This window comes from Oryzias latipes, chromosome 19, assembly GCF_053564925.1.
Source record: "Oryzias latipes strain Hd-rR chromosome 19, Olatipes_Hd-rR_3.1".
Taxonomy (NCBI): domain Eukaryota; kingdom Metazoa; phylum Chordata; class Actinopteri; order Beloniformes; family Adrianichthyidae; genus Oryzias; species Oryzias latipes.
The window spans coordinates 22994885-23005187 of NC_136255.1; the positions used below are offsets into that span (position 1 = coordinate 22994885).

At 38.2% G+C, this 10303-nt stretch overlaps 1 protein-coding gene across 2 annotated transcripts in view; it reads right to left on the bottom strand.

Annotated features, from left to right (window-relative positions):
• Window positions 1-10303, bottom strand: part of kcnh4b (potassium voltage-gated channel, subfamily H (eag-related), member 4b) — a 48141-nt gene extending 37838 nt beyond the window's left edge. For both annotated transcript variants that reach the window (XM_004080237.5, XM_011487937.4), the window contains exon 1: window positions 10078-10303. In XM_004080237.5, coding sequence (XP_004080285.1) covers window positions 10078-10153 — 76 coding nt within the window. In that variant the 5' untranslated portion in view covers window positions 10154-10303. The remainder of the gene's footprint in view (window positions 1-10077) is intronic.

Below are 10303 nucleotides of genomic sequence, written 5' to 3' on the forward strand. Positions count from 1 at the left end.
TCACCATGGAATTACAGAAAGAGATGGGCATTAGTCGAATCCATCAACAGGCAGAGCTGGTTATTGCTTACACCAAGCCTTTCCTTTTTTCCACACTTTTGCAGGAGGAATTGCAATAATTGTTGTTTTGGCCTGCAGCAGATTTCTGTAAAAACAGGCTTTAAGGAAAAAAAAAATTTGCCCCAGAAAGAGAAGCTCAATAAGATGCAACCTTCTGTCGAAGCAGAAAGACCTGCCCTCTTTTTCATGGTCTATAAATTCCTGACACCCCAACTTGGTGAGGCAGCAAGAGCTGGAGAGCCGCCGGATATATCTGAGGTTTATGTAATGTTTCCCTAAGAATAGGTAAATCCATACTCAGCATCCCTAAATCAGTCCTTTAAACAGGTCAAGTTCAGGTGCAGTCATAAATCACTCTGAAAGGATATTTTAAACCAGAAGGAGAAGAAATTCTCAGCTGTGGAGTTGTACAAAGTTTGATCATTAACACTGTAGCATCGGTTAAAAATCGACAACAATCTGTGAACAAGCACTCGTCACGAAAAAGTTTGGATTTTTGTATTGTTGACTTGTGTCAGTCAGTACTGCCACTAAAGGAGCAGCTATCTGACATTTCTTAGTCGATTTATTCTGTTTATTCTTTCACCTTTTGCATTACATTCCTTTTTCAGCCTGCAAGACTTTTCTGGTGTCTTTAAATTCTGCATGAAGCGCCATCACACTTTATTTGACTTCATTACAATTTTTAGAAAAACACATTTGGTGTTTATACTATAATAAATTTACTTTGTTAAAATACTCATTTAAAATACTGTGCATTTTTTGTACATCCTAATGATTTTATAGTTTTAGATTAAATAGGACAGACTTGGATCATTTAAACATTCCCATGGGCATCTCGAGTCATGATAAAGAAGGAAATCCTTAAATTTACGGTTTTATTTGAAGAATCTCATAATATGTCAGGAAATACTGATTCTTTAAAAGTGTCTCCTTTCATTTCCTGTAGATTCTACGCTTCCCTCATGAACCACAAACAGTGCGAGTGTGCGCTCATGCTGTTGTGACAGAGCCTTCTTTCTCAGGCTTTAATCCTGTGAGGCGTTTGGCTTGGAGTGGCCGCTCTGCTGCTATGGAGCTTCCTTAATTAAACATCTGTGTTGGCTTGTTGAAACTCTAATCTGACATGATGCTGCTACTCGATGCTCCTGCTAATGCTCTCGGTTATTGTGACAAGTTATTCTGCATAAAATGACAATTGAATTAAATTTATGTCAAGATGAATAATCCCTGAGAGTGTGGATCGTCTTATTAAGGCAAATGAGCAGTTATGGAGGAAAAAGTTAGTGATTGGCAGAGATGGTGACTTCAGCCTCGCAGACAGGGACCTGGGACTTGACTTGATCAGAGGTCGAATTTGTTGTGGATGTTCTGGTATTTTAATACAAGATTTGCATCTAATTTTAAAGTCTTAAAAAATTGTCACTTTGATTCAGAGTTATTACTAAAAAGAGAGACTTTACTTGAATTAAGAACCAAAAACTTGATTTGATTTGAAGTTCAGAGCACTCTCTGACTTGTAAACACGACTTGCATTAATGTTCCAGAACTTGAGATTTGACTTGAATATGTGACAAAAAAAAACTTGAGTTGGATTAAAAACAAAACACCTGAGATTTGGTTTGGACTCCTAACAACATTTTGACATAGATTAAGACCCCCTCTGATCATCTCTTGATCTATTTTTAAAGGAGTCGTTAAATTTTGATTGTCATTTTTAGCCAAAATAAAAAAACATTGGTTGGCTTTTAGGACATAGTTTCTGCAGAGCGGCAGTAGTTCATTAGAAATTTGCCTCTGAGTTGTGGGCAGGACTCTTGACGAAGAGCAAACCCACTTCCACTTCCTATTGCTGAGAGCTTTCTGTTAACACCAGAAAGCTCATGTGCGATTCCAGGCCTCGAGGGCCTGGAATCGCACATGAGCAACATGTCCTACATGTTTTCCAGCCAACCTGTCATTTTAAGCTCCTTTTTGGCTAAACACACCTGATCCAGGTATGCAACAGCAGCTAAGGCAGGATTTGTGAAAAACCAGCTGGAGACCGGCCCTCAAGGCTTGGATTTGTCACCCTTGTTTGCACGGTCTAGCGCTAGCTTACTGCCCCTCACGCCCAAACCAGTACAACAAAAATGACGAGCAGTATTGTAGCTATCCAGCCGTACAGTTTTGGGCCAGATGTCAGGTCAGACGAGCAAAACAAAGATGCACATGGTTCTATTTGTCTGGAAGTGGATGCATCAGAATGGAGCGGAGCAGGGAGCTCGTGGTCCGCCCGGCATACTGTTAACAATCTTTTTTCAAACAGCGTGTTTCATATGCTCCTGATTCACAACAATTTCAATAAAGCAATATTCAGAAATGCAATTTTGATCTTCATGATCAGAAAAATGCCACGAGAACAGCTTAAAAAAAACAAAAACACAACTTCAGGGGGTCTAACAACGTGACACCTACGAGTTTCTGTCACCAATAATATCTTCAAAGAAGACTTGTAAAAAGGACTGTTGGCATCCAGATTTTATGACCTTTAACTTAGACTTGCAAAAAGTAACTTGTTAGAATCTGTGCTGATTGCTTTCAATTCCTTTAAATTTACAGAGAAAATGTTTACTTTATAGCTGAGTGGAAACAGAAGTGAGTCCAGCAACGAAACTGAAATCTTTGCTCTGTTTTCCACTGCAGAAAGCTTCGCGCCCACTCACCTAAATAATCATTCCAATGGGATCAAAGCTGCCATGCAAGGTGCAAACCTGAAAGTTCGACTTCTCCTGTCTCAACAGCACTCGCGTGAGGATTTTAGAGGTTTTTCAAAAAAAAACTCAGAAATCATTTCAAAAATCTTTAAAAAAAAATATTTTTAAAAGTGAAAATGCAGCTACAGAAATGTTGATTTCCTAAAATAAAAGGTATGGTCTGCAGGACTTAGGAAGCCTCTCATCAGCTGAGCAACAATGAGTCCCAAATCTTTCAGAGTGCCCCCCCCCCCCCATTCAGGTTCTTTGGTAGCCTTTTAACAGAAGGGTTGAGGGAGAAAATAAACCAGCTTCTTATCTTTGCCTGCAGCTGCTTTGTGGTTGCGTTGCCCCACAGGGCAGCGCCGCTGTGAGAAAAACCACCTATGTGTTTGTTTTTGGGGGGGGTTAGAATGAGCCATGGGAGGTAGGAATGGATGCACAGGCCAGGCATGAACGCACAACACAAACTGAGCTTTTGTGTCACAATGAGAGTCGGCAAACATCCAAACAACTGTTTACGTGCAAAACGGGGAAGGAAAAGACAAATCAGGTTCTTCTACATTCATAGAACAGGACAAAATGCTCAGTCAAAGGTTTCTGATAACCTGTTGTGACATCTTGATTGCAGATCATGATTTAGCGCCACAATTTTCCACAGTCCAAGAAGTATTAAATTAAAATCCCACTGCAATCACTTTCTCCTCTATAAAAGTGAAGGTCAAACGCAGAGCAAGCGGTATAAGCGTAGTCTATGAGGAATTAACCTTTATGTCTCGGGTGATTTGTATTGTAATAGAAGAAATAAATATGTATTTGTAGCATTTAACTGACTGTAGTGTTAAATTAGTCAAAATAACTCAATTAGTATAGAAAAAATAAAGTTATTTGAAGACATAAATAGATTTTAATATTCAAAGACCCACTCCAGTAAAAATTGTGTTTTGGCCGTTTTTAAATGTGTTCTTGTGGCATTTTCTGTTGATGGAAGACATTTATAAAGAAGAACAAGCTTAAAATTGCATTTGTTTTATTCAAATCATTGTTAAATAGGAGCAGATGAAAAAATTTCATCTCATTTGTTATGTAGAAAATATATTGGGCGGGCCACAAGCTTTTCGCTTTTAGCTCTCAGCAACGGGGATGGGAAGGGAGGGTGGGGTTGCTGCACGCCAACAGCTTTTTAAAAAATGGATTTAAAAATGGATCGGATTAGAACTTTTTACTAGAAGTATAAACAACTGTTTTGCTAAAAGAGAATGCTGAAACACAAAAAAGAAATGTGAGAACTTTAGCAAAGTTGGGGAAATTTTGCCTTTTAAAAATTTAAAAACAATTTTTTCCTAACGATTCATCAAAACCCATGGACTTATGTGTAAAATACACATTATTTCTGAGAATTAAATGTTCCTGCTTTGTTTTAATCTAATAAAGAACCTCTCCTCATCTCACACTTGCAGCCTAAACTGATGCAGATCTTTTAAGACGGGAAACAAGCACAACATGCAAGCAGCTTGTTTTGTTTCTGCTGCAAACACAGCAGAATTCTTCACATGCCAAAAAACAAAGACATACAATAAAATAAACCAGTTTAGATTTGTAAATTTTTCTGAATACGAATTTGAATTGTGTGGGGGTGCAACAGGGTACGTTGGGGAATAAGATTTAAATGGAAACAAATGAGGAAACAAATGAGATACCAGACCAATGTACTGTGGGGCAAAAAAAAAAAGAAGAAATTAGTCTGCCCCCCAATTGTGCAAGTTTTTCACTTAAAAGATGAGAGAGGCCTGTTATTTTCATCATAGGTGTACTGTATATCAGAGGCAAAATGGGGGAAAAAAACAAAATAAAAAAAACATTGAAACCAAATTGATGACCTGCACCAGGTTTGGACAACTGAATCAGCAATAAGTAAGCAGCTTGGTGCGAAGAAATCAACTGTGGGAGAAATTATTAGGAAATGGAAGACATACAGGACCACTGACAATGTCCCTCCATCTGGGACTCCCTGCAAGATCTCACCCCGTGGGGTCAAAATAATTATAAGAATTGTGAGCAAAAATCCAAGAACCACACGGGGGATCTAGTGAATGACCTGCAGAGAGCTGGGACCAAAGTAAAAAAGACTACCATCAGTAACACACCACGCTGCCAGGGATTCAATCCTGCAGTGCCAGGCGTGTCCTGCCGCTTAATTCAGTGCATTCAGTAAATTCAGTGCCTGTCTATTGTTTGCTAGAGAGCATTCGGATGATCCAGAAGAGGATTGGGAGAATTTCCTATGGACAGATGAAACCAAAATGGAACTTTTGGTAAGAACTCTACTCGGTGCATTTGGATGAGAAAGAATGCTGAGCTTCATCCAAAGAACACCACATCCACTGTAAAGCATGCGGGTGGAAGCATCATGCTTTGGAGCTGTTTTTCAGCAAAGGGACCAGGACGGCTGATCCGTGTAAAGGAAAGAACGATGGGGCCATGTATGGTTAGATTTTGAGTGAAAACCTCCTTCCATCAGGTAGGGCATTGAAGATGAAACATGGCTGGGTCTTTAAACATGACAACCATCACAAACACCCTGCTCAGGTAACGAAGGCGTGGCTTCGTAGGAAGCTTTCAAGGTCCTGGAGTGGCCTAGTAAGTCTCCAGATCTCAACCCCAACGTGGCCCTGAATGTAAAATGTTTTGCCACATATTTACGCCTTTTAAAATGATTCAGCCATTCACAATCTAGAAACTGTAGTCCTAGAAACTGTAGTGCTGGGACCCGTAAATTATTGATTTTCTGACAGAAAAATGAGATTTAAGATGCAACAAACCTAAAATTGCACCAGTTTAATTTTAACAATGTTGTTTTAAAGTTCAATAGATTTCGACAATATTGAAAATTCAATTATGTACATCCCTATCAAAGGGTTAATAATGTAAATATGATGAAGACAAGCAGGACTTGTCATTTATGTGTAAAGATATCACATTTAAATCATGTTTTTTAGGTTTTTTTTGCAATGTCTTTTAGTGCTAATTGAACAATGACTGGCTTGATTGACATTCTAAAATGCCAAATAATGTTAAAGTTTTTTTTTTCACAAATCCATTAGAGCCTAAAACAACAAAAAAAGGAGGTTGATAAGCCTGACAGACTGATGGCACTGAGGCGGAAAGCCACTGTGCCTTTCCGAAACAAGAGACCAGCTGTTGTCTAAAAGTGCTTGATTATAAAGCAAGTTCAAGGGTTTTGTGTTCAGTGGACAACCCTTTTCTAAAAGGGCCCAAGTGTTCCAGCATCCTTCACGTCAAGTGGTGGGACCCGGTCACCGGGGCAACAGGAAGGAAGCTATTTTGAGAATGGGCAGCGTGCCACTCCTCGAGGAGCCACAGCCTTATGGTGGCTCTGAGAACCGCAAATACGTGTGTCACGCTGTTAACAACAACCTCTCCGTTTTTTAAGCTCCCACTGGAGAATTACAGATCACTGGGATATTTAGATTAGGATCAAAACAAACTTCTTTATTTATTGAAGTGTGACGTAGCTCTGTACAACAGCAGGCTGTCGCTTGCAGCGGTGCTGGCTCGGCTCCAGAGCTTGAACAACAACTGCCACAGGGCTGAGATGCCGCAACATGTGAGCAACTTCAATAACACACAATGCAAACTATTTGATCCTTGCAAAGGTTTCAAACTTGTTTTTAGACATTCAGTACATTTGACCAAGTTGTTTTAACTTCTTTACTCTACACCTTTCCAAGTTTTTCTCAAAATCAAAGGTCAAGAATTTGTGGCTCATTGGCCGCCTTCAGAGACTAAAAGTGACTCACAACGATGATTTTAGACTTATGCTAGTGAGCTTTTTGTGTTGTCCCAAGCCAGCACACTGCAGGCTGTTTTGAGAAATCGAACGTATAAATTTGTGTCACCTGAATGCTTCTGTAAATATAATTATTGTATTGCTCACTAACAGAGCAAATAGTGTCAAACAATATACATCACAGCTGTGGAAACATGAGTGTTTACTGAAAGGATAACAAGTTTGTTGTTGGTGCATGTGTGTTTTTGTTGCTTTATGAACTACGACTCCGCAATAAAGTTTATCTGTCATTAAGAGCTAGGATCTGGGAGAAAAAATTAAACCAGTTTGCTCCATACTTTTGACATTAGAAAAACTCGATTTAAAACTCAAAAAGCTAAATTTTGAAAAGTTTCTATTAAAGTAAAAAAAAAGACTGCACTGTCAATATTTTTGGAAGCAAAAACATAGATTTATGTTCTAAAAGTGCTAAGTGTTAAATTTAGAATTGATTAAGATTTTTTTGTGTAGTTCAAAATCTTTTTACACCATTTTTTGTCAAATTAGCATCCTAGTACCTTTATCATGGTTTAAGAAAATACATGTCTTCGTGACTAGAATTGTTTTAAGAAAAGAAAAAAATCATTGGTGCGACAGACTTTTTTTTAAAGAAGTTGTGACTTATTTTTAAGGGGCCTGTTTTTGCAGTGTAGATTTCAGAGAAAAGATTAAGCCAAAAATAATTCACTTTAATTCAATTCCTTCGCATTCCCAGGGTTTGATGTCCCAAGGGACATCAAAGTACAATCATAAATAAATATCGAATACAATTAGGGCTAAAACTTTTTGTTTTTGATGTCTATTAATTCACAGCCTTGTATCAATCTTTTATTTTGTCATTGTTTCTTTTTTAAAGCTTTGGTGCTAAAACAATACATTTTTGGTTCATATTGTTCTTCAAACTGCAGAAGTAAGGATCGCTGATCCGCATTCTCTATCCACCTTTTAAATAAAGCTTCTGCATTACCCTGAACCAGCATTTGGCCTTTCATATACTGTCAACAAACCCTTTTAAGCATTTGAAACAGATTCTAGAGTTTCTTTAAGTGTTTCTGCGTATAAATATTGTTGCGTTTTAATCAAGTGTTTTTCGCCCACGTCTGAATCAACATCTGCTGTAGGTTCTAGGTGTCTTTTAACCAGAACTATGAAATATATATATTTTAATACTAAGGCATAATACGTATAAATAAATGAAGATGGGATTCTTTATTTGACTAAAGATTTGAATGTTTTTTGTAGAAAAATGCACCCTGAACAAATGCAAACATCACAAAGCTGAACATGCATGAGGAGGATCGAGTGCATCTTGAACTCAAAAACATCTGTGATGCAGAACCGCATGCAATGCAGCTTCACCTGCAACTAAGACACGAGGCTATGGAATTCACAACGCGGATATTCAGAGAAAAGTTAGATTTTAAGGAAATAAAACTAGATAAAAATAAATTTGAAATACCTGGAAAAATATGTAACGTAATATAAATACTGTATAGGAATGTTGATTTTCATTGGTGCATGTTAAACAGTTTAAGTGTGGCAGCATCATGTTCATCCAAAAAAGAAACCACATAAAATAAATAAAATAAAACTTGGCTTGAAAAGCATTTGCACATTTTGTAAAATAAATAAATAAATCATCCATAAAGTGTAGTTGGTTCTACTTGTTTAAAAAGTGATTATTTTATTTTATAAAACGTTTTAATGCATAAATTATGGATGTTTTGCATTTGAAGGAAAATCTAAAGTTTAATAAACAATATTATAAACAAAACTGATGAGTCAGATTGCACTCTGTGTAAAAGTGAAGCAATTCAGCTACAGATAAAAAATAAATAAAATATAATATATAAGCTAAACTGGAATGAACTGTAGGGGTCTGCAGGCACTACCCACCCTCGCCTCACGCCCATTATCTTCTTGTGCACCTGCCCTTCATTTTGCCTCTCTGTTCAGATTGTTCAGCGACTATTTTTCAAAATGGCAGCTTCTATAATAGTTTTATCTCCATAGCAACCATTTCGTTTTTTGGTCATCTGGGTGAGATGCACAGGTCTGTGTAAGTTTGAGAAGAATCTGCAAAAGTAAACTTTTGGATTTCCTTGGCAACAGAGGTTTTTTGTTACCGTAACTGCTCCCACATTCCTAAAACGTTCCTATCATATGCCGTATCGTTTCATTCAGTTTGAACTAACGTTTCATGTTTTAAATTTTCACAGTACGCTGCGAGTTCCCAATGATGCTCAAGGAGTTACTTTTTATCTTATCAAGATCAAAGGTCAACCAAACTTCAGTTGTGGTTAGAACCTGGCAGTGCGTGAAATTTTAAAAAGACTTTCGTATGACCACCTTATGGGAAAACTTACTAATTGGCAAATTTTACACTTTGCTACAACATGGCCACCAAGCCTTGGGTCTGTGGCAATCCCATAATAATTTCAAAACTTCCTTTGAATATCCATGACGTATATGGTGGGGTGACATTTTCACTCAAAGGCACATAAAAAGAAATGAGAAGAATTGCTAAACCAATCTGGTGCCTGCACTCCAGGACTAATGCAGGACATAAAAATTGCATTTATTGCACCAACTTCATCTTGATTGAAGAAACGGTTTTAGGTGCTCACCAGCCTGTGTGTGTGCAGTTTTTAATACACAAAAAGACTGCGTTCTCTTATTAGTTTCATCTTTGCATCTGCATTTCCAGGATATTTTGCATTTGTTTCTCCACTTGTTCGTCTAGACCTGCTCACAAAAGTGGATCCACTTGGGTAAACAATTGAGAAAATATATTCTTTCTGCAGAATTTTTATAATACAGACCAAAAACACTTCCATTTTTTTGGTGCATTTTCTGCTGAATTGTTGACCTTGACGAGCCAAAAAATACAAAAACACGACCGTTTTTCACCTCCAACCAAGCTTGTTCACAGCTCATCGAGAGCCGTGTGTTAGTCTGCTTTAGGATCTTAAAGGTCACAGCTCACCTGTCAAACCCCTAACTGCATGCTCTACTTTCAACTGCTCCGTTTTCCTCCCCAGGTGTGACTAAAACTCTGGTTTTAGAACAATGTTTGACTCTCAGTCAGCTGAGGGAGGACAGGTTAAACAAACACAGACGTCTCCACGGCATCGTTCTGCGGTGAGATACAACCTCCCATGAGGAGCCAAAAAGTACAAAACAAGAAACAGAGGACAAGCAGGTCTGGCAGAGTGGAGCGGCGAGCTTTAAGGAGACAAACCGCGAGGAAAAGTCCTTTAAAAAAAAAAATCACCTTTTTTTAGTTAATGCTACAAATGTTTTGATCACTAAATATCTAAGTGTTTATTAAATATTGATTTTTAGTAGTAAAAGTTTCACTAATTTACATTTTCCCCCCCGAAATAAATGTGCCCAAAAAAAAAGAAACTCAGATCATCTTCTGGTACTTACGGGTGCCATCAAAGCGTGTGGCAATGGTGTCCAGGAAGGTGTTTTGTGGGGCCAGGAGGCCCTTCATGACGGGCATCTTGACCCAGAAGTGGGGCAGCCAAAGGCTGGCTGCTTTTCACACCATCTCAGAAGCACGGCTGGAAGCTTCCAGGGTGTCTCAGCCGGTGTGGGAGACTTTATGGGTGACAGGCTGGTACAAAGCAGAGAGTTGCACATTTACAGTACA